The sequence below is a fragment of the Fulmarus glacialis genome, unplaced genomic scaffold (genome assembly GCF_000690835.1).
Source record: "Fulmarus glacialis isolate BGI_N327 unplaced genomic scaffold, ASM69083v1 scaffold12579, whole genome shotgun sequence".
Lineage (NCBI taxonomy): Eukaryota > Metazoa > Chordata > Aves > Procellariiformes > Procellariidae > Fulmarus > Fulmarus glacialis.
Genome location: NW_009232683.1, coordinates 40,051 through 64,823, shown reverse-complemented (window position 1 = coordinate 64,823; position 24,773 = coordinate 40,051). Strand labels below are relative to the sequence as shown.

The following is a 24,773-nucleotide window of genomic DNA, read 5'->3' as shown; positions in this document are numbered from 1 at the left end:
ATCAAAATTAGCAAGTGTCTACTATGAGATTTCACTTCTAACGCAAAACACAAGTGGCTAGTGGGAAAAAAAGGGTCTATAGACCAAACATTGCTAATGTAAAAACGTTTTTGTCATGGTATAATAGAAGTTTAACTGAAAGCTGTTAGGGGTGTGGAATCACTTTTGCATACTTCTTCCATCCAGACTGTTCCATGTCCTGGTTAAAAGTTATTATCAGTTTATTGGACAGTTTGCAACATTTCTCCCTCTACAAATGCATACTAAGTTGTAAAGCACCGAAGATTTTTTTAATGGTTGATGAATGAATGTTCATATACATTTTATTTACTATCTTGCCAAGTATTCACTGTAGTACACTATGCATCTCAGTTGGCCAAACCTGGTTTTGTATTTGCAATGTCTAGATGTTCTTCTGGCTACACGGGAAACCCACAAACTCCAGGAGGCTCCTGCCAGGAATGTGAGTGTGATCGATACGGTTCCCTGCCTGTCCCCTGTGACACTGTCACTGGACAGTGCACTTGCAAGCCTGGATTCACAGGGTGGAAGTGTTTTGGCTGTGAACATCGGCATGCGCGTGATCGCATGAAATGCATTTGTACGTATACTAATGTAATTCTGGAGAATTTTTGATGGCGTTTGTCATATTTCAGAAATTTAACTCTGCTTGCACATCAGTCAGTTGTGTGGGTTTCTTTGAAAATAGTTCCCAGGTTTCTTACTACTTTGGCATTCTGGTCCATTTTTTTCACAAGCCTTGAGATGTTAGGAAAACTCTTAATACTTTTTAATAAGCTCACTGAAAATTGACAACAAAGCTTTGAAGGATTTCTTTTTGTGGGTTTTTGAAGTCTGTGGTTTTGCTAAAGGTTGTCACTGCTGTTGTGACGGTATTTGCTCTTAGTGAATTTTTTAGTGTTGTCCTAAATGTTTAGCCAGCAATTGCAATGCTCTATGCCATGAGTCACACAGAAAGTTTTTACCAAGGTTTGCTTGGTCGTGTTGGTTCAACAACCACCCATTGGAATTTAAAAGACATAAGGAATGACAGTACAATATATCCAGGAACTTCCTTTGTTTAAAATAGAAAACTAATAGCCTAAAACACCAAATTACATTTTACAGTACTGGTATCTTTGCCCTACTTTCAGTTTTGATATGTACCAAGTATCTTGTCTTTTATTATTCTTTGGAATTTTTTTCTATGAAATTGGATAGTGTTTTGAGCCCACGGTCTCATTTCCTGTGATATTGTATGCTTATGCCTTATCAAAAAAATTCAGGTAGCAAAACCTTTCTTGAACACTTAGTAAATCCTGACTGAAATAAAGCATTTTCCTCTCCTCCATCTCCCCCAGCTGAGTAGGAACTAATTTTATTGTGATCTTTTATTTTTTTTTCTTCCTCTCGAGGCCATCGTTGTTCATTTTAAAGTAGAATACAGGTAGGGATGCAGTAAGTCCACAGTATATAATATTTCTTAATCTGTGCATCTTTGAATATATTGGCAAGGTGCAATGAACTAGTTTTAATGTTTTACCTGATTTTTTATCTGTTATTCTTCTTTAATTGAAGCTTTTTCTTTTTTTGGGGGGGGAGGTGTGTGCCTATGTGAGGGACATGTAATATCAAGGCAAGTGGATACCAAAAAAAGACTCTTATCTTTTTTTTTTTTTTCCCAGAGTGCACTCAGTCTTTACCTCAATACCCAGAGGTGTACAGCTCTCTAATATTAAAATCAGCTAGTACAGCTCAAAAAAATTGCAAACATTTTAAAAGCCAATTGGAAAAATAAAGAAATAAAGAAACCAAAGAAGTGCTAAAAATGGCTGAAGGTATCATATCAGTCTAGGATGAAATGTGTGGCTTCTTTGAGTGGTTCAAGAGGAAGACATTAGGCACATAGGGTCAGGGACTACACAGTGCATTGTTTCACTCAACTTAATGGTTGTGATCAGCTCTCAGAGAGTGATCAGAACTTCGCAGAACTAAGCTTCTAAATGTGACTATTGAGTTCAGTGCTTTTGCATTAGTCGTGATTACCAGGTACAACTCTTCTTTGAAGATGAATAGAGACATTACTGGGAATATAGACATAAATACTTCTATTTCTATATTATTAATAATATGGTATTGGTTCATTAATGAAAAGCTTAGTGTGCTTAAGGGAAATAAAGTTGTAATGTCCTGCAGTGGGATGTAGTTTAGGACTTAATTCTGAACTATTGTATATCTTAAGCTCTATTTTAAACTACAGCAAAATGAATGCAAATAGAGTAAGTGGCTACTGAAATAACTACACTTTGGATTCCATTTTGTGGCCTACATATCAAGGAGAATTGTAATCACGAGTTAAGTCCGTAAGTGTTACAGCTACAAAATTTTAAAATAAGGACTGTGTTTTCCAGAGTGGTATCTCAACGAAAATGACTTAATTTTTCAACATCCTGAATACCTGTTACATTATTTCCAGTACTAGCCAATGTTTTCAATCTCAGGCACCGCTTAGTATGTTTTTTACTGTTTGTTTACCTTATCAGTATTTTGAAAAGTCTTTTGGATATCCAGGATGGCAGAGTTTCTTTGTACCAAACAGCTTAAGTGCAAGCTTTCATTTGTAATGGTTTTCCAATTTGTTAATCAGACTATTTCATTGTGTGGATAATAAGGCTAAAAATCCTCACTATGAATGGGAAAAGCTGTGTGCAGACAAATCAAATTTTCCACCTTTTTGCTTTGAAAGGTGTGGTTTGCTATAGTCTCTGATTTAACTGCAGCATATTCATGTGCTGGTGTTGAAATGTATCTACACTAGCTGTAGCAGCATTTTTACTTTAACTAGATAATAAATTTTCACCATAAAAACAGTCCTTTGCATGTGCATATGGACATTTCATGTCATTGCTAAAAGTGAGTAATGAAATGAAAAGATTTCTTTCCTTTAGTCACAAAAATAGGAACCACCTATAGGAACAGAGGAGAAGTACTTTAAATCTCCCCTGTCACAGGAACTAGTCTGTTACTGTTGACACCACATCAATAACATCCATGTCATAAATTGCAAAAACTGCAATTAAATATTTCAGTAGACACTTTATACCTATTTGCTCTCACTATATGATTTTCCCTTTGTTTAAAGGTTCCTCAACCCCCATATTACTGCAAACTCACCTTTGCTGATGCAGGGCAATACCCCTGACACGGTAGAAAAACAGCCAGATCAATAAACAATTTACCTGTGTAGCCTGTGGTGGACACAGGGGCTGTGGCAGACAAAGGGAGTGTGGCAAGCATAGACTTGGTGGGAATTCGCCTGTGGTGTATGTCACAGGCTTCAGAGTACAGCTTTTTTGTTCTGATAGGGATTCATTGCTGCAGCCCCTAATGTGCTTTAATAGTCATTGTGCTGTCAAAAAACCATTAATAACGCCTTTTGGGGAAACCCTGAAGCTTTCCTTCCTTACACCCAGACATTTATCTGTTCCAGTCTGAGTTGAGATTGGAGAATTTGGTGAGAATGCAGCTGAGAATTTGGTCCTGTATACAATATATTTTTACTTTCGTGTATCAATCACTTCCAAAATACTCAGTAAATTCCCTTCTGACTAGCTTGTAACGAAACCTTAATAGTAATAAAAATAGTAATTAAGTGCTCCTAATGTACAGAAAATTAATGCCATATGCAGAATCCTGTTTGCATTCAATATTTCAAATGAGTTGTATGCATGTATCTACTTTTGCTCATTTGCAGAGTTCGGTTTCAAATACTGCAATTGCATTATACCTGTCAGAAGTGTGAAGAACCCCTAGTTAGGCGGTAAAATGGTCTAGCTTAAAGAAAATACATGCAAATACAATCACCCATGTTTGAAAAAAGGTGGTTGTCAGTAATATAAAACAGTGTGATTAAGCTATCCAATGTTAGTATGTTATACTTAATATTTAGGAAAGTGAAAATTGATTTTGAATATTTAGCAAAGAATAACCATCTGAATAATGAATTTTTGGCAAATTCTATTAAGGGTGACCACACAGTATGATATGAAAGCTAAATAATGCATATTTAAGTCCAATTAGAGAGGTATTTTAGCCACAATATTGTAATGTATTATTGTTTAAATATAATATTTATTTTTTAACATATCCCTTATCGTAAGTATTCTAAAGATTTTAGAGTGAAAATTTGCAGTGAAAAGACAGAAAAAAATCTGGAGGAGCGTGCATGTTCAATAAAGTGATCTATTTCTGATATAGCTGAAAATCCGTTTTACCAGGTTTTTGCTGTTTTTTCATAACGTGTCATTTTTCAGTTGCTTAGTGCATGCCACTTTTCAGTGCCGTGTTATAACAGTTATATTTTAGAAAGCTACAGGTAGAATGGAAAGAGAATATTTTTTTAGAAGCCACTGTACAAAGGGGAAGAATTTGTTTACTGCTAAATGACAATGGAAAGGTAATTACAGGTGAATGGCACAGACAGAATTTACTTGCCATTATATTCTTAGAACAGAACAATGTTGTTTTCTCTAGGATGCCATTAGGGATGGCATTTTCCATTAGGAAAATGATATCCAAAGAGTAGATTTTTTTTATGATACAAGAGTCTGAATGGTCTACTATACATCATAAAAATTCTAAATTTTTTGCATTAGTATGGTTAATAACTGGATTATTTCCCCAGCTAAAGTGACCACCTAGATCATGTACAGATACTCATAATACTCTGCTGATGAAGACTTCCTTGGAATTTTTGGGCTCAAGTAATCCACTTCTTAGGCTCGCTTTCCCTTCTGATTTGAAACATTCAGTAGGCAATAAGAAAATTAGTAATGATTTCAAACTAATTTTAATAATGCTGCCAACATCCTTGTATACTGTCAAATATGACAACAGTTCTCCCAAATCTTCTCTAAGCTTACAGATTTTTATTTTTATTTGTAACTACAAATGAATTGTCCTCTAAATGATTGATGCTCCCTTATGCATCACTCATTTTTACTGTAATAAATATATCTCAATGTTTATTCTGCTGAAAGTTGTCAACTGGCAATTGCTGACTGGCCTATGATCACTACAATATTTGAAGATGTGTATTTTTTGTTTTCTTAGTTAAACCCCACAGTTCCAATCCAGAACACGGCCAAGTTGTGTGATGAACGGGAGCAGCCTTTCCTCAGTTCATCTGTACCCAGCATGCTCAGGCAGACTGAGATCATTAGTATTTGCTCGATTCATATTTTACACACACATACCAGAAATATGTAAACAAGCCAAAGCGTGTATTGCTCCCTCCTCATCCTTCCCAAAGAGCTTTGACTTTAGCAAACTGAAGTGGAAAGAAGGAGGTACAAGGGGTTTTGGATCAAGCCTGTAGCAATTGTACATTTTCTTAGATTAGTAATTTTCTTGTGTATTTTTTGTTATACCTTGTGACATTCCACTTCACTTCAGCTGTAGAGTTTGTAGTATGTAAAATGAAGAACCTTAGATTGCAGTGTTGTTGGAACAGTGACTGTGCTTGCTGCTGTGCAGTGTTTAGGAAAAGAAAAGATCCTAGTTAGAACTTCAAGGCTTTAGTGTTAAACATATGGCAAGTCAGAACTCACCTTCTGAATGCTTTCAGGGAATCAGTCACGACTACAATGGGGACTTCAAACAAATTTGGCTTCAATATTTTGAGCTCTGTTGCAACACAAACTGCAAAACCTTTCCTCAGATGTATGCTCCTGTCACAAATGTTCCTTGGGGTCAAGCAAAAACCTAAACGTAAAGCAGTCGATGTGGTTCTGCTGTACGAGATTAACAGGGAACAGGAAGCAATCATGACATAGAGAGATCAAACAGATATTGCATTGTTAGGAATTTTTCTTTAACTCAATTGTGTGAGGAAAAAAAAAAGGACCTTCAGCCATGCAGCAGTTAACAAACTTACATCTTTACAAATTTAAATCTTCAATGTTGGTAGAAGGAGAAAATTATATAATCAGATTCCTTCAAACCAGGTCTTGGACACTTAAGCATTGTACTCTAAGTAGACTGGTGCTTGCAATGAGAGGGAGTTTTTCCCAGCTGCCACTCAGTTGTGCACCCAGTAGAACGAGGATGTTCCTAGCCACTGGTCCTGGCAGAATCAAGGTTTTCCCTCTAAAATAGGGAGTAGCTCCATGATCTAGCCCTCCCAAGTTCAGAACTAAGCAGAACATGCTGTCTCTGTCAGAGGCAGATCTTGAAGAATTTGTGAAAAGAAGCATCTCCTAGCTCCCACACAGTCCTGAATTTAGCAGGAGCTGGGAGCTTCTTATCACAAGCCTTCACAGAGTGAGCTGAAGAGAAAGATACTGTGTGTAACACCAGATCTATGAAGCATTGGACTAGCTTCTGCTATGTTCTGAGTTTAACAGAAATTGTGGCCCTTATGGTACAGCTGTAAGAATTAAACTTACCTCTGTGCTGGCCAACTGCTTCTCTGTCTGCATGAGCTCAATAAGGGACGGGCACCCCTGCTTGGCCTAGAAGCTGATAAGCTATCAGTTGTTCTCCCTTTTTTTGATGCATGATCTCCTGTTGAGTTTAGACCCACACTCCAACATCTTTTGCCCAACTCAAGCACTATATAAACCTAACTAGTACTGGTATATATCAGAACCAACAAATGAGACTTTATAAATAAGGAAAATTAGAAATAAACCTGAGTCAGTACTTTAGACCCTGATCTGGATCTGAATTTTCCTAGATTTTGGAGATATATTGACCATGCAAACTCCCTGAAACCAGCAGCAATGGCAAAGCTTTGAGCTCTCTACAGGGGTTCTGTTCTGCGGGGTAGAGGAGGGCTTGTTTATTATTTGGTGTGAGACCAGTGCCAAAATACGAAAAATGGGGTAACAGCCAACAGATTAATGAGCCTAACAATTCCACACTTTTTTATTGTGAAGCAACAGGAAACTAATATTGAAGAGTCACTGACTATCATAGGATACCACCTCACATCAGAGATTGCATGGTTGCCCTTAGACCAACAATTACCTAGTCGTAACACAGTCTTCTGAATCTTAACAGAAATGAATGTATTAAAGCAAAATTGTGTTAGATATTCACTCAATTGGAGGAACACATTGTGGCTCAGACATGTGATTCCTTTATTGTACATTATCTTCTCTTTGTAAGATGGAATAAGTGGTTAGATGTCCATAAACTTATAGTGTCTTTTATTACTTGAGCAATTTTTTTTTTTTTTTTTTTAATTTTTTGGCATGCATAATTTGGAGATGCTTCTCACAAGAGGTAAGTCAAAATCCTTACAGGACTTATTGTGCATGGGAAAGTGTGGTGAAAATGGAAAATGCGGTAATTTGCATAAATTGCTTGCTGGACTATTGTAATATTGACTGCATGATTTGCCTCTTACATGCTTGCACTGCTGTAACGATCTGAATTTAGTGCTGCATTTGTTAATATTAGACACAAATTTCTCCTGACAGTTTTATAGCTAGACACAGAAATATTTAGTCTTGCAAAATATAATCATGCTCTTGAAATATTTCCCATAGCTCCAGTACGTTTCAGGCTGCATATTGGAGTAGCTTAGTCCTGTCTCATCTACCCAACTGTGGTCCTCACTTGATGTAGTTCCTCTTTTCAACCTGATTATCGTGCAAGAGGTGTTAATTTATACTGAATTCTCACATTGAGGATACTTCATCTCTTCATAAGCTGTTCATTTTTTTCTTATTGGTGTGAATTGAGTTTGTCTTTAACACTTAGCAAATTTTTAGAATTTTATTACCAACCACTCTGACAATTTTGAGGGTGAATAGATTTAGCTTGTTTCATAACTCAAATAATGTATCAGGAAAGAAAAAAAAAAACCAACCAACAAACCCCAACTCTTTTCAGGTCTGAGAACACTTAGTTGCATCCTGCAAAATGATTATCAGGTCTATTTACCTTCTTGACCAGCTACAGAACAGGTGTTTGTTATATAAAACATTCAGTTGGTTGTAAAACTTGCTTTTCCTTTAATTCTCTCAGACTTCTAAAAGCAAGCACACAGATGACAAGAGCTGGGATGGTAATAAGCTTTTTTCTTTTTAATTTCACATAGAAACGTAAATCAGAATGTGTCATGCCCACAGTTAACAACTGCAGAGAAGTTCCAGTGCAGTTCAGCTTATGTAACAAAATACTGTGAAATAGGAGGAAGAAGTCTGCAAATGGAAGCAATGAAAATGCCAAAGGAAGTCTAAAATAACAGTATCTAGCTTTCTGCACCCACTTCTTACCGCACTAATCCAGCATCTATCTTGTCTCCTTTTCAATCATCACATGAGTTTCATGGTGTATTAAACTAGTATTCATTATTCTTCTTTTCTCTGTATTTGACTCAACTGCTTCCTCTATTGAGCAGCCAGCCTACAGAATAGGACATTTAGATACATTTAGATATTAACAACATTTAGATAACTCTGAAAACTTTAAAGAAAGGAAAGATTTAATCTACACGGAGAATAGATTTCAGGGAAAAAAATGTAATTCTCTGTTGAAAATTACTTCTCTTTTTCTACAGAAACACACATGTTGTTTAGTGGTTTTTTAGCCATTGAGCTGCCTAGGAGTGTTGCTGCAATAAATAATTACATACTTGTAAAACTTTAGGTAAAACCCTCCATGTCTCTTAACATCACCAGTGAATTCATTGTTTCACAGTTTGCTCCATCTCCTGAGATGTTGTTTAGGTTTGCCAGTCCTGTGTAGCATCTTTATGCAGGGAAACAGAAAGGCATTCCCACAACTCTGTTCTAAAGGATGAAGTATTCTCCTGTCTGCAGCGTAAATGATACAAGACTTTAAGGTTATGAGAATTTCTTGTGATAGTTAATAGAAAGCAAGAGGGGAGAAAATGCAAACTCCTTTCGGTATATGCAGCACACACCAGTATTTTTCATGCTAAAGAATATTTGCAAGAAAGGAAGCACACATGAAAAACTTATAAGCTGGTTAGTGAAAGGAGGTAGGGAAAAGCATTTCTTAAAAGAAAACTATCAGTAATTTTACCTGGACTCTTTCTACTGTCTGCATTACAAGTTTAGCATGCTTGGCCATGCTGTTATATGACTATAAAGTATGTAAATTGTAAGATTTCTTTAGTTTTTTCTTACCTTCAAATTCACAACCATACTACACTTCTTAAAATGCTCCTTAGATTTTCCAAATTACCTGTCCACTTTTCTCAGACTTCATCCAAATTGCTTGTCTAATTTAGGATTTTATATTGGCTACTCCATAACGGACAACATTAATTATTTCCTCTTTTTGTGAGGTAAGCCTGCCAGTTTTGCTCTTCATGTTTTATATTAAACTGTCCCGTTACCAAGTGCTAAGCAATAAGGTCTTTCCTGTTCCCTAGTTGTTGTTTCCATTTTTTCTACCACTATGCTTTTGGGGTAAATTATCTGAAATTAGTGTTACCTCTCTCAGAGTTGTATATGTGCCATAAAATTTCGAACTCAAACACATGTCTTAAACATTTGGCAGGAATAAATAAGCTTTGCCGTTCTTCCCCCCAGCTTGTGATGATGAATGCACAGGACTCCTCCTCAGTGACCTGGATCGGCTAAACCAGATGATCCTGAGTGTTAACCTTAGTGGTCCACTGCCTGCTCCGTATAAAATGTTGCATGGTTTTGAGAACATGACACAGGAATTAAAGGTATGTTCACAGTATTCACATACATAAATAACAGGGCTTCAGTACAACTGTACTTGAATCTGTTCAAACATACAACCGTGAGTAGGTTCAGGGAAGAAAAAAAATTCAAGATTTAATTACTTCAAACTTGCTTTGGTTGATAAATAGTTATTACAGTTATTTATTTTGACTTATTTTAATAAATAAATCTCACAGCAGTAATTTGTGTATGTATATGCAAGGAATTACACTGCAGGCACAGAAAAAGTGATATCACATACAAATAAAATAATGTTCATGCTGGTGGTCCATAAAGCGGTTATGTATTTTATATACTGTATGTTCCCTACCATACTTATAGGTTCTCTACTAAACTATGTAAAGCTGTCAAGATTCCTGTGAAAAATACGTTGGATGGATATGACACAAGAGTCAATGACAAAAGGGAGCTGCATATTGTAATGAAAAGGAAATTTTTGGTGCTTCTTCTCTACAATATTTGGAAGCACTGAGATCCATTAAATACAGATTTTCACTCTCCCTGCTCTCTTCCCCAACAGCATTTGCTTTCACCTCAGCGAGCACCAGAGAGACTTCTTCAGCTAGCACAAGAAAATCTGGATACCCTGGTGACAGAAATGGATGAACTACTGACAAGAGTAAGTCTATGATCATGTTGGGGTCTACAGGTTTGGTTAAGGATGCATAATGATAGAAATCTTCTGAATATGAATTAAACATGAATGAATAGATAATTGTAAGATGCTTCTCGGTCTCAGTGTTTGAAATGGCAGCAAGTCCTCTAACAACCTTTTTTTGTGGGCCAATACATTGAGATATATTTTCTGCAAAACTGTATAATAATGTAAGAAAACTTTATAATGCTCATACAGAGCACCCAAGAATGAGCTTGTTTGGAAAAGCTGACAGTAAAGGGAAGAGAGTTCTTGATACAGCATTTATGGGCTTTCCCATGACTCCAGCTACAGGTTATGTTACAAACCTAATGGCAACAAAACCATGGGATTACCACACAGTTTCTCACGTCTGGAGTTTTTCTTTGACTTGCTGAGGCTTTCGGAAACTGAACTGCCTGGTTTCCTTCCTTTTCTTCTGAACATTAGTACTGTCTCTGGTAAGAATATCTGTTTTGTGCATCAGCAACATCATCTCACCGTATTCCCTTTCAAATCTCCTGAGTCTGACTATCTCAAGATAGTTCTCAGCCTGTTTCTCTTTTAAGATTGCCTGTTGCAATACAAGTAGCCTGGCTTCACTCAGAGTTACTTAGTGCCCAACCATCTCAAGCACATTATAGGGAAAGTTTTGCTGTTTTGCAGTTTCATTTTCCATTTTGGGCTATCTGTTGTGTTGGCTTGTTTCTCCAGGAGCTGTAGAGCAAATGGTAGCCTAGCCTGATTCACTTATTTTAAAGAAATTTTATAGCAAGGCAATGGAAGTCCTGGTTTAACAAATAACAAGTTCTCATTAAGAATCAATGAATGAAGTAATTGAAATGGGGACAATATTTAAAGGGAGAATTCAAACATATGCACAAGGTATGTGAGTTTATTTAAATATATGTGTTCTATATTTTGTTTATGAGGGTAGTGAGAATCTTCTGGATTTCAATCGATGTGCTATTTACTCTTTTTATTAGGAAAGTTTTATTTTGATACAGACCTTATTTTGGTCAGTAAAAGACATTGTCTAAGAAAATAATATAAATTGTGCCACCTAGTGGAGAAAAAAATAGGGAAATGGACCAGCCACAATAAAAATACAGCTGTCCAAAATATATTAATATGAAGGACTAGCAAAAATCATGTTTGTGAGTTGTGCTCCCCTGCATTGAAATAGCCAAATAAGAAAGACATGGATTATTGTACTGATAAATAGACACATGAGAGAATTTACCTAAACCCCATACAGTATTAGCATCCTGTCTTTAAAATTGTTCATGGGTTACAGAACTAAAATTCTCAGAGAAACTGGTTTGTTTGTGTGGATTAGATTCAATTTTGAAAAAAATTATAAAATCATGTGTAGTGGGTAAGAAAGCATCTGTAGTGTTTTTGCGTATGTATGCATGTGTGTGTGTGTCTATACACCCACATACACATGCATACACAGGTATCTATCTATATATACTCTCATTGTGAGTATAAAGAAAGCTTGTTTTTTCACTTCTGTTTGATCTTTTATTTTTCTGCCAGAAATAACTATGGTAGTTTTAAGACTAGGTGGATTTTTAACTTATGACAGCCCTACAAGCAGGGAAGATTATATTTCTTATATTAAGATTTCTCAATCTTAGGCTAAGGCAATTTTTGCTTTGCATAGTTGCTCTTTTTGGTATCCTTTTCCAATCGCCCCACCACCACCACCAAAAATTAAATAAATTTGAATCCCCTATGGAGATACCCTAAAATAATGTTGCAAATTCTGACCTTCTGTAGGCTAGTCTTGGAGGGAAAAAGATTGAAGGTGTGATCTTAGGGGATTTAGTGTGGTGGCCAGGCTATCACCACTTCCCTTTCTGCAGTTTTCCCTTGTTGCAGTGAGTAAGTAGCCTTACGATTTCCAGTTATCCTTACAGAGAGTTGTTAACTGGATTGCAGTTGGGTTTTTTGATTTGGGGACTGGCAACTGGTGGCAAGTCCTACCCTTCTCTTTCTATGTTTGTAAATAGGAGTAATGTCCCAAAAAAGAAGAGTGCATCCTGATGTAGTGTCTTCAAGTCTCATTTCCAAATGAAGATATAGCTGGTAACCACATAATGGCTAACACTTGGAGCACATGGTACAACCATAGGTGGCAAAGTTTTTCCCCGTATCTGATTTGCAGGCTTACTAAATTTTCAAAGTGAAACCAGTAGTGCTGAAGAAAAAGGTTGATGAGGATTGGTGAGGAGTCTATTTCCATGAAAAAAAATTCTATCCGTTTTAAGGTAAAATGTAGAAGACAGTAGTAGTCAATACAAAACCTTCAGGGTTTTTGCTTCCTTGTGTTCTCTTTTCAACCAGTGATCTCTTACATCAGTGCAGCACTCCTTTTTCTTTTTTTCCATCATATTCTTTCCTTCATTCACTCTGCCATACAGAAAATCCTTACATCTTTCTTGCACTAATTACGTTGTTACATGTTTGCATGCACATTCCCACATCTATCAGCAGAGGCAGACCTCAGACTCTTAACTTCTTTTCAATTCACTACTTTTAGTCAAAACCCCCTCTTCCCTTCTAATTAGGTACCTTCAGAGCCTTCGGGAAAGACAGGGATCAGAATTACTCCTCTTGATTGAAATGCTTCTTCGGACTTTGTAAACTTTTAAATTTCTCCCATACCACTGAATTTCTCAAGCTCAAAAATTTCTGGAAGCAGTAGCAGAGGCAGCTTAATTTGCAATAGTTGGAAGCATTTGGAGGGAGAGCCAAGACCTTCCATCTGTGTTTACTCCTCCCTCTGTGGTCTGCAGCTCACTAGCTGGAGAAATTCCTGTAGGGCTCCCCTCCAGATGCCATCCAGAGGAGTTTCTTATGGCTTGATTAAGACCTCAGAGTGAACACACAAACAAAACCAAAACAAAAATGTGTGTGTAATTGCTAATAGTCTAAGTCGCTAAGTGGCTAATAGTCTTCAGATTGGGACAAGGCCTTCCATGGAACCTTCATCACTAAGTACAAGCTGTGAACATCACCAAAGCAGGTTCGCTGATCTCAGATGATACTTTCTTTACTAGATTTCCGTGGTAGGGATCTCCTTTATGCCAAAAAGTCTTATTTGTGTCCAGACTTATTGAAGATTCATTCCAAACCCTTGCTGTGGGTCCAGTCTGTCTGACTGTTATTGCTCCCCCAGAAAGAGTTTGTTGTGCCTGTTTAAACTGTTAGGAGATGCTGAAGGCTGACCTTAAAGAAATGGTGAACTGTAGTAAACTGAGTATATAGAAAATGAGTAGGACTTTATTAACAAATGGAAACATTTAATTAGCCATGGAATGGCTAGGTACGGTGTGAAGGATGTTTGCCATTTAATTTGGTTTATGGAGTTAAAGCTAGACCAGATAATGAAGCAAAAGGTTATTTTTCAGCAAAGCAAATTATAGCAAAACACAGAAAGCCTTCAGTGGAGATGAATGGGATTTAAGTACTAAAGAGAACTGTCACCGAGATGAAATGAAAACTGTTCACTGACAGATTAATGTGCACAAAAATGTAGTACATGCCATTCAGTCATAAATATTGAGAGGTTAAAGTGGCCAATTGGAATTAACATGAATGTGGAAAAAGTAGTCAAAACTAAGAAAAGTATATGTGAGCTATAAAACACCATTTGTAGTAAAGGACTTAGAAGTATTATAGAATATAATAAAAGTGAATGTAAAAATTCCAAGCAAATAAAACCCAAAGAATAAAAGACTTATTGTGGAGGATATGACAATAAATAATAAGGTAGTTCTCAATTACATGAAGAATGAAATGACATCAGAAATGCTAAGCTGGGTTAGAGCAGCGGTCCATCAAGACCATTCTGAATTTTTGCCATTTTCCTATCCCAATTGCCTCTTACAGCTCACTGTGACAATATTTTAGTTCTGTATCCAGGTAAGGGTAAAGGGGTTTTGTAAATCTTAGAGGAAGTAACCAATAGCATGATTGAAGCTGTATAAATGTGAAAAGCTATGTTCTTCTACTGGTATAGGGATGAAAATGGAACCAACTCCCCCCAGTCAGTATGGGTTCTTCATTCTTCCTGTATAATTCTACTTACCTGAACCATTTTAATATAAATTACTTTCAGAGTAACTACTCTGAAGTAGACCAAAACTGTAAGTGGTATGATAATGCCAGGGATTTCATTTCAGAAACCCAGCTGTCCTGATGTATCTTGAGGGCTTCTGTCTAGAAGCTAATCAGGCAAAAATAAATGTGTAAAAGTGATACTATTTCTCTTTGACTATTATTGAAATGTGTGGGGTTTTTTTGTAAGTGAGAAAACAGTTTGTACAGCTCAAGTCAGAGAAAACCTAAGCTCATTTTGAATTATTGACCTTCTAGCCATTTCCCAGAGACTGGAAAGATCATAATGACCTGCTTCAAGACATTTCTTGGGAATGCAATCCCCAAAGAAAAAACTGGGGTTTTTTGCTTTACAATACAGTTTGACAAGCTTTGTTGCTTGAAATGGTCAGCTGCTTTGTAATAAAAATGGGTCCATTGTGCAAATAGGGACCTTGAGAGCTAAGCAGAATGTCTTAAGATGACTCCTTTCCTTAGCATGTTTTTCAGGTCTGCAGCAAACATCTGTCTTCATCCTGCTGCTGCTGTTGCGATTCAATAAAATTATAAAGCATTTAGTTACACAAAGCTAAATTTTACTGAGCACCCCAATATGTTATAAACAAACAACTTCAAGCATTAGAGCTGAAAAAACCAACTCTTTCTTTTTCTCTCTTTCTTAGTTTAATTAATGTATTGATTTAAAATTCTTCTTGCTTGTTGGTGTGAACTGTCTCTTTGAGAAAGTCTCCAGGGAGGAAGCAAAGAGGTCATGATATCTGCTGCACTTTGTCAATCGAAAAGTGCACAGTTGTGAAACTATGGAAAGTATTCCCTGAAGAATCTATTAAAAGGTTCCAAACAACATTTCTTTAAGCAAATTCAGTGAATAATTTCATCCTGTCTCCCTTTGTGTGCTGTTGCACACAACTAGGGTTTCTAAGAACCTAAAATAAAGCCTTCCAATTTCCATTTAAAGGAAAAGGTAATAAAATTTAATTGTGTACTTGAACAGAGCATGTCATTTCCCATGCATCTGATCAATAATTCATTGATTGCCTTTTGCCTGAGGAAAGTTTTGTACATAGATTCAGTCAGTAGGAATATCGCATAGTGCAGCCTTGTCCTGTTTATTAATTATACTTTTCCTAAATTTGGATCACTAGGCCACCAAGGTGACAGCAGATGGTGAGCAAACCAGGCAGGATGCTGAGAGGACTAATGACAGAGCGAAATCTCTTGGACAGTTCGTCAAAGGCATTCTCCAAGCTGCTGAAGGTATTGGAAAACGAAAAATATGCCAAAATATGCCAAGAAAACTGAAGGAGGTAGGGAGGAGGGTCTGAAAGGCAGTGAGGAAGAGTTTATTCACTGAGAAATGTCATGTGCTTTAAATGTTGAGTTAAGAAACTACGGTCAACTATCTTCAGACTTTTTGCAATCTACAGATGCAGTTAATATAAACAGTTAGTGCATTGGTAATTATGAACGAAGGCTAGCAGAATATTTAATATGTTTCTTCAGGATTTTTGCAGTTATTTGAAGAAAAGCCATTATGATGAAGTAACTAACGGGGCTTAGCTTCTGTTTATTTTCAAAGCAGTTAAAAACATGTATTGGTAAAAAAGCTTGATGTAATTTTAGCACTTGGTACATTAACACTTCATCTTAATTCCCAAAAATTACTTCAAAAATACATTATTACTTGCTGTTAATGAACATCTGCTGCTTGGAATTTGCAAGTGACTCCTAACCCTACTTAGCTGGCATAGAGCCAACTCTCTTTCTTCCGCAAGCTGATTCACTGCATTTACAAATGCAGTAAAGACTTATGAGCGAAAGTATTGTAGGTGACTTTGAGAAGCAAGACCTATATATTGCATAAAGCTATTAAATAAGATAATGGCTAAAAAATATGAAAATGATTGGCAATCACAGGCAGGTTTTTTACTTGAAAAATACTGATCTGTTCTTTCTTCCTCAAAACTCCCACTACAGTACTGATTTCAGTAGTTATGCTTCTGAAGGTCCATTTCATTGAAAGGGAAAGCTTCCACTTTTGTCCAAGTGCTATAAAATACCTTTTATATTGCCTTTCATGTAACACGTCCCAGTACATGCCCTGTAGCTGAACTGAACAGCAATTTAGGATATCTTTAGGACGTACTACTTTGACATGAAATAAATGTAGGAAAAGCAACAAGAAAAAGTAAGCAAGTTTTCAAGACGTTTTTTAAACAAAAGACCAGGTTCTTCATATTTCAAGATGAATTTAGAATGACAAGGGCTAAACCAATTTTTTGCTCCACAAAGTTTATGCCCAGTGTTTGTAACCTAAACAAAAGTTTCCTCAAGTAGGTTTAGCAGTAGGAAATACAGAGTTAGAAGACATTGAGGGGGTGAAATAAATTTATGCAGTATGTTAGAAGTAGACAAAGACTTTAAAATCAATGTGTTTGCCTAGTGGCCAAGTTAACATTTTAAGAACAGATGAAATATAGGAGCACAGGACTGAAAGATCGCATGGGTTGCTGCATCCACTCCCCTGCTATCATAAACTTTCTGACCCTCATCTTCAAAGTAGTTCCCACAAATACACACAATCTGAATAGGAGGCAGTTTCAGAACTCTTCATAACTACAAACCTCATTTCTAGCTAAAAATATTCATGTTTAATTTATCATCATGTGTTCTTTTGCCAACCTTGTTCTTTAGTTCAAGTAGTTTTTTTCCTCTCCCTCGTGCTTCTCCTCCTTCCCCACCCCCAAGTATGTTTGTAGAGAGGAATCATATTCCCCTTTAGCCCCTTTTTTCCTAGACTAAAACACCTTAAAACATATTCTCCCAAATCACCTTCATTAATTTCCCTTCTTCTCTTCAAAATTAGGTTTATATTTCCACAGGTAACAAGCATTGAAATGAGGTTGCTTCAGTGTCTTGCACTTCAGTAGCAGTAAAACCTGCCTGTGTCAGCTCTCCTAATACATTCTGGGATAGCGTTTCCTTTTTTCCTCAGCTGGGTGCAATTGGAGATTCATAATATAGCTATGTTCTTCTCATTCATACCTTATATCTAACTGGCAAAGCCATAGTTTACAGCTGAAATTTCTGTTGTTATTTAGTTCATAACCTTATGTTTTCTACTCTTGAATCTCATTCCGATCCAATTACTTCAGTTTTGAAGGTCACCCAGTTCTTTCTGCATAGCATTCCTTCTTCTCTACTAAGACTGTCTTACAACTTTTCCTCATAAGCATATTTTCTCAGTAGACTTCCTTTCCCCGCCCGCCCCCCCCCACCTTCCACCCCCCCGGATCATTAATGGAAATATTCAACTCGATTTGCTATTAAACCGTATAGTGTGACATGTGCTACTTGTGGAAAAAAGAATAAAACCACGTTCATTTATTCCACAACCTGTTTTCCACTTAGTTCCAAAGCAAGTTCTCAAGCCGTAGTGGAATTCCTGTTTCTTCAAAACAGGCACTACATTTGCTTGTTCTCAGTCAAATGGTGATCTTCTTGGATTTGCAATGTCATGCACCAGATCTTTCAAGTTTCTGTAATGGCAGTTCTCTGGCCATTCCAGCTTGAGTTCTTCAAAATGTTCTTTCTCTGGTTGTGATAATTTTTACATTCTTACTTCTGATTGCCATCCTCAGTTGTCTTCCTGTTCAAAATCACCATCTTTCAAAAACTGGGGATAAACTTTCACCTTATGGTTGGAGCCATTCCTAGATTATTTTAAAATTTGACGGCATTTTAACTGCATATTGGCCCTATACCTTCTTTGTCTTTGCTTTTTTTGACCTATGAGATACTGCTAGATTGTTCCTTAAAGACTTTATGTCCACTCATGATGTTCTGATTGAGATGACCAACCAGTTTTCAGGTATTCTTTATGCCCATTCCTTGTCCTCCATCCCTAGGTCACAGATGTCTGAAAGTTATAGTACTTTGGATCTCTAGGAATGCAGGCCTGTATCTGTGACCCTGAGCTCCCTGGTACTTGTTGCCCATAGGCAACAACTTTAGGATGAAATGCCAAGAAAGGACCTATTTCTTTCTATTGACTGAAAGTAATGCTTGAGAAGGCAGTGCTTAGAAGTACACGATTGTAGATCTGACAGACGCCTCCCTAAATGTCAGGGAATCAAGGAATTCTTCAAGCCATAAAAATTCCTTATTACAAGTGAGAAGTGTGTAGTGATTTGTTGTAACAACCGTACTCTGACGATTGATCCCTTTCTACTGAACTGATTGCTGACTTTCTGAACTTTGAGTACCTGTAACTAGTTTCCCTGTTAACTGCGGAATTTCTCAAGCTTTGCACTTCTTTGTGTTCGTCTATGTCAGTGCATCCAAATCTTTTACCACCACTGGACTGTGATAGTTTGCAGTATACTAAGACTAGAAAGTAAAGATTGTTACGAGAAGAGGAGGATGGAGGAGAAGGATAAAACTAGGTATAAATTTTCCTGAACCTAAGAAAAGCTGAGATAACTTATCCATTTTCTCTTTTGAGGTAAATATTCAGGGAAGTTAAATTACTATTTATTTATTCTAGATATTAAAAACATTAATATTTGCCTATTCATGGCCTGATGTAACTTAGTAATGATACATAACATAATGCGCAGAAGCAGTCCATGATCCACTTAAGCAAAGTGTAGTCTTTTTCCAGTCCTCACTACCCCACACATAACCACTCTTGATTAAAGATCCAAACCTCAGTTCTCACCAGCAAATCGAAGACATCATTGGATTAGAATTTTCTTCATAATTTGCTCTTAACCTGTCTGGATGACAGATTTTCATTTCTTCAATTAAAGATTTAATTTAAAATATTCAGAAGTACCCATGTGACCAGGAACTGTGCTATTTTGGAGAAATCAGTTACTCGGGAGCCCTGTGCCTATGCAAAGGCAGCAGTACTTTTTTAAAATTGAAGATGGAACTGATTGTCGTAAATGACCTAGTTGCTTCTGAAAGTGTATATTCTAATATGTTGTGGTGTGCTATGGCAGAAAGATTTTAGTCAGTCCTTGAATATGATACCATGTGTACAGCTTTATCAGTTAGGAATAATTCAGCTATTCCAAACACATAATACATTTACAGTGTACTATCATAAATTCCAACCTTTACACCCTTCTTTTCCATTTCTGGGTATCTGCTTCTAAACACGAGTGGGTGTAGACATCTGTGGGTGTCCTTCACTCCTCTTCTCTCTCCTCCTTTTTTTGAAATTTCCCAATCATTTATTTTTCCTAGCACTGTTAAGTCTGAATGCTAAAAATGACATATTTTGAAGTTGTCCAAAAGTAATTAAAATCTAATTTTCGTTGTTTGTACTGCCTGCTCCTTAATTCTATGAGCAATATACCAGATTATCTTCTGCTGTTTTGAAGGTTCTGTGCAAATTCTTTCTTTCGGGGCGGGGGGGAGGCGGGGAGGAGGGGAGCAATATATTTCTTAGACTGATATAAAGACTTTTTCACTTTAATTACTGTATTTAAAAGTGAGCTATAATAAAAGGTTTGATGAAACATAACATTTTCTCATTTGTTACTGATCATTGGATTAACCATCCTTTATATTTCACAGAAGGAATAACCAGTGCAAGTTGCATTCCACTTGCTGATAGAGTTGATGGGCAGATGCTTAAAGCCTCTCTGTTGTTTTTTATTTACTAACTTCCTACATAAATATTTTTGGCCCCCTGCAGCTGCAAATGAAGATGCTATAAAACTGAACGAGACACTCAGAACCCAAGATGAGACCTTGGAGAAGAGTATTCCAGAACTGCAGAGTGAGGCTGACAGAATGATCGCAGAGTTGAGAAGTAGAGAGCTGAATATGCAAGAAAGAACAGCTCAAGATGAGTTAAAGTGAGTAGAGAGACCTCAGTCTTCAACTTCCCAGTGATAATATCTGACTCCTGTAAATGTGATGATTGTCATCTTTTCCAACCAAGTTTTCAAGCTGGGGCTTACAGAAATATGAAGGAAAGCAAAGTCTAATACTTCATATCTGTTAATGTAGCATTTGCATTTTTGGAAATGCTTACGCATGCGGAGAGCAATCCCTAGGAAATTAATTCTCTGCTCCACAGGTACCAGAAAATTTCTCATCGAATTCTAAGCAATTTTTCTCAGTTTGTTTTTAGCTTCTGCTTCAGACCTGATAAATGGCTTTTGTACGAAAAAGCTTGTCTAGAAGCTTGTGGGCGTTTCTGGAAAGCTAATTGGTCTAATAAAAATATTATCTGTCTGCAAAGTTTGTCCAGTAGCATGGACATTCAAAAGGATGTATTTTCCCATATATAGAATAGCATAGATCAGAATATTCCAACTCTGTGGCACAGTTCAGAAGCCCAGGGTTTGGTTATCTAGCTATTTGTAAAAATAAAAACTATATATGTATATATAATTATTTTGGCAGCTCTTTATAAAGCATTTTGCAAAATGCCGAAAACTTACCTGATCCAGAAAAATACTTGGCTTGAAGTTAAAATTCTGGTAGTTTGTTATTTCTGTATCAGTCAGACCAGGCATATTCCTAGAGCTAGGCTTTGCTTAGCACTTCACCAGAGCAAAAAACTAGCAGGTAATCCAGCTGAGCAGCTACGTGGTCCATTGAAGTTGTGATGCCTCAGAAAACTGTCTGGGATAGGGGTATTCAGGCCTGAAAATGTGAGTTACCAGGGGCGTTCATACTGTAAGGAGATGTAAATAGAATACAAGATTAGCTAAGAATTCCAAACAGTATAGAATCAGATTTGCACTGCCTATCTTACACTTCATAAACTGGATCATTTTCTGAAAATCCTGCCAGTACACTACTTCTTCCCATAATTCTGATGGTTCCGCTTTCTGTTCTCTTGAGAAAGGATATATTGCAAACTTATTTTTCAGCAATTTTTTATTGCTTTTTCTTCTGATTCCACTGAGCCTCTTCTATTCCTTCTCAACTCACACAGAAATAAACCAGGAAAAAGTAAGGATGAGAAAAATTTAGCCAAACCTTTGAAAGTGCTGCCTGCAATTTTAGGGCAGACTCGGGGGAGGCCTTTCAAACAAGGTGTTCTTAGTCCTCAGATGCTACAGTCAACATGAAACTGCCAGACTAGCATGAAATCATTTCCTACTCTAGCGCAATAGCTAGAGTAGGAAATGCAGTAGAGCTTTTTTGAGGGAAAGAACTTCTCTCCCTCTTATCATTCTTCCTGAAATGTGCAAAGTGAGTATTTTCATTTCCTGATAAAGGAATACACTTTATACTAAGAAATACTGATTTCAATCAAAGTTGTATGGTTTATCTTAAAGATAGGATTGCCTCTTTATAGGCAGTCATTGAGATCCAAGAAATTTTGGCAGTGAACTCAACAGAAGGAAAATTAGTCACTGTGGATTACAGGGCAGGGAGGAAAGGTCTCTAGATAATGTTTTCTGAAACTTTTATAACGTACTGCCTCTTAAAGAAAAATGTCTTAAAACTGCTTAAATAATGTAGTAAGACAGTGGATAGGATACATTCTGCAAGGAAAAAGGATGAAGAAAAATTAATCGTTCTTAAAACTCTGTGTGTGCACACGTGTGTGGATCACTATGCCCACATGTATTCTTACAGACTCATTTAGAAATATTTACTTTTTAATAGCTCTGCAAGTCTCATGATCACTTTGAAGTAGTTGATCATGTTTACCCTTTGGTGAGATGTCTTTTGGCAGTGATTGCATTCTGCTTTCAGGATTTCGTCCAAGAACAGAATGACAAGAATCAGTGGATTCTTCTTGCCTCTCTTATGTTTTCAGTGAATTCTCAAAAGTTAAATGAAGAAGACAAATGAAGTAAAGTCTTCTTGCTTTCATAGATGGCAAAACTTCTCTTATGTGTGCAGCATTTTTCCTCATCTATTTTCCTTCAAACTTTTCAAATCAAGTCTGTAATCTGATTGCCTTAGTGTACTGAAATGGCACATTAGTCAATAATTTCTCTCTGAAAAGAGCATGTTAAAACTACACCAGTTTCTGTCCTAAACCGCACTGATTTTCATAATTATGAAATAAATCTTTCAGTATTTTATAACATTCCTACACATATTCTTGGATGTCACTGAGTTGCTATCAGGGGATGCTGTGAGCCATAATACTATCTTTCTATTTAGTATGCTGAATAGCTTTATTTTTGTGTGACTTTTTATTCCATAAATTTGTCTGATGGCTTTTGAGCCACTGTGAACTTCTGTCATCCAGTTTCCTGTAAGAATGAATTGCATAACTCAGCCACACAGTGTTTGAAGAGATGCCTCCTGTGTTTTGACATTGCTTCCTGATATTTTCATTTTTGTATGTGGAGAGACATTGGACAGTTGATCACCTTATCCATGCTACTTACGGTGTTATAGTCCTCATTTCTTCTCCAGATAGGACAATTCTAACATATTTAGACTCTCATATATATATAGTTGTTTTTTTTTTTTTATCATTTTGTCATCAGTTTCTAGTCTTTCTTTTGTTCCCTTGTACTCATTTTGGGGATCCAGACCATACAGCGTTCCAGGTGTTAGGCCAGACCTGTGATTATTTCTCATAACACTTCAAGCATTTTGTATAGTTTTGTTCTTTTTCTAGGAAGGTATCCAGTGAAAGTAGCACAGCTTAAATGTGCAAGATATTATTTCAAGAAATGTGGTGCGGTCCAGTTACACAGAAATTCTGGTACATAAAGCAAGCGATTACATGGAGCAGATTTATTGCCTTGTACTTCATTAGAAAGAACAGAGGGGAAAATGCACAACAGGTGGTTATGGAAGTGTTCTTTTTAGAGCACCAATAAGGATTTTTGAGGTAGACTACTGGACAGATAGATAATTTGGACTGTGCTATGAGGCAAGGGCATAAAAAGGAAATCCATCTGTCTTGTACTGTTCCTCCAGCATTGCAGAGTCATAAGGATGTCAAAATTTGGCAGAAGTGTAAGACAGTGGCTGCTTATACAAAGAACAATGCAGGAGGTATGGGAGAAATTCTGAATTCCTTTCTACACTTCTTCTGTGACAGGGTGTCAATATTTTGTCCTCAGAAGTTGCAAATTCACAATGTGAATAATTTTTTTCATCAAAACCAACGGCAGGGCAGAAAATCTCAAAGCTAAGGTAACAATTTGGCTTTCCTTGGCTCCAGTTCAAATCCTTCATCTAAATTATGCTCAGTGGCAGCATATCTTTTCTACCTGGCAGATTTTTTTTTTGTGTGCATTTATTTCTGTGTTTATTTTTAGAAGGTTTCTAATGAAACTGACTATAGGCAGGCCAAACTGCAGTGTTTTTCAGAAAATACAGTTCTTGTTTTCCACACAGCTTCTTCAGACCCATTGCCCTAATGACACAGGAAGAAAAACTTAATCTGTTCTAGGTGGAAGTGCGATAGATTTCTGCTGTAGGTATTATCTATCCCACAGATTCCTGTTTACTTAGGATTTTTCTTCATCTCTAAAGCATCATTTTGGAAGTGCCTCTTTTTTTTTGTCTTTTTTTTTTGCTGTCCTTGTTGTATCATTGCATTAACACAGTGGTGTTGCATTACATGAAACTGATTCAATGGCCTGGTATCATAAGGGAGAGAAATGACAGGGCATAAGGACTCCAGTACTCCAGTCCTTTAAATCTGGGTGCAGCAACTCTCTGATGATCAAGAAATATTGTATCCCCTGCCAAAAGCAGGCACTTGTGAACTTTCTATTTCTGTGCTGCCAAAGTCCATTAAAAATATCCCAGAATTTATTTTAAGTAAGAAAAATTCTTTGGCTCCTGGAAGTCATAAATCCAAGGATCCTGGGGGTTGTTTATATCACAGAAAAGTATTTATGATTTTTGACTGTCTAAAGCAGTTTGTCTGCTCCAAGACAGCTTAAAATCAGGCATATCTACATATCTCCTTCAGTTCAAGATAGGAAACCACTTTGTGTCACATGTCACATTAATGTGGAAGAAGGAAATCTTTTTGACAAGTTGAAATGTTTCAGAATACCTCGCTTTACTAGTCAGATCTCAAGAATGGCAACTTAGCAAAAAAAAAAGAAAAAGACAAAACAATATTCAATGGAAAATATTTAAATATTTTCTACTTCATAAATAGGACCTTAGTGGTATTTAAAAACCTTTTTAAGAAAGGGCTTAAGAACAACTGTTGTTTCACTTTATTACGCATGTGTTCTCTTGAAAGTTACTTTGAGATTTAATTTAGAAGTCTATTTCATTTGCATGTTATTAAGAATATTCAGATTATTTGGTGTAGG

The 24,773-nt window shown here is 36.7% G+C and overlaps 1 protein-coding gene across 1 annotated transcript in view; it reads left to right on the top strand.

Annotated features, from left to right (window-relative positions):
• The window catches only part of LOC104082056 (laminin subunit alpha-2-like), a gene marked incomplete at both ends in the record, with an annotated part of 98,927 nt that overhangs the window by 36,999 nt on the left and 37,155 nt on the right, over positions 1-24,773 (top strand). Inside the window, 6 exons of the mRNA XM_009585017.1 lie at positions 408-601; positions 9,570-9,712; positions 10,252-10,350; positions 15,639-15,750; positions 20,201-20,357; positions 23,108-23,124. Coding sequence (XP_009583312.1) covers positions 408-601; positions 9,570-9,712; positions 10,252-10,350; positions 15,639-15,750; positions 20,201-20,357; positions 23,108-23,124 — 722 coding nt within the window. The remainder of the gene's footprint in view (positions 1-407; positions 602-9,569; positions 9,713-10,251; positions 10,351-15,638; positions 15,751-20,200; positions 20,358-23,107; positions 23,125-24,773) is intronic.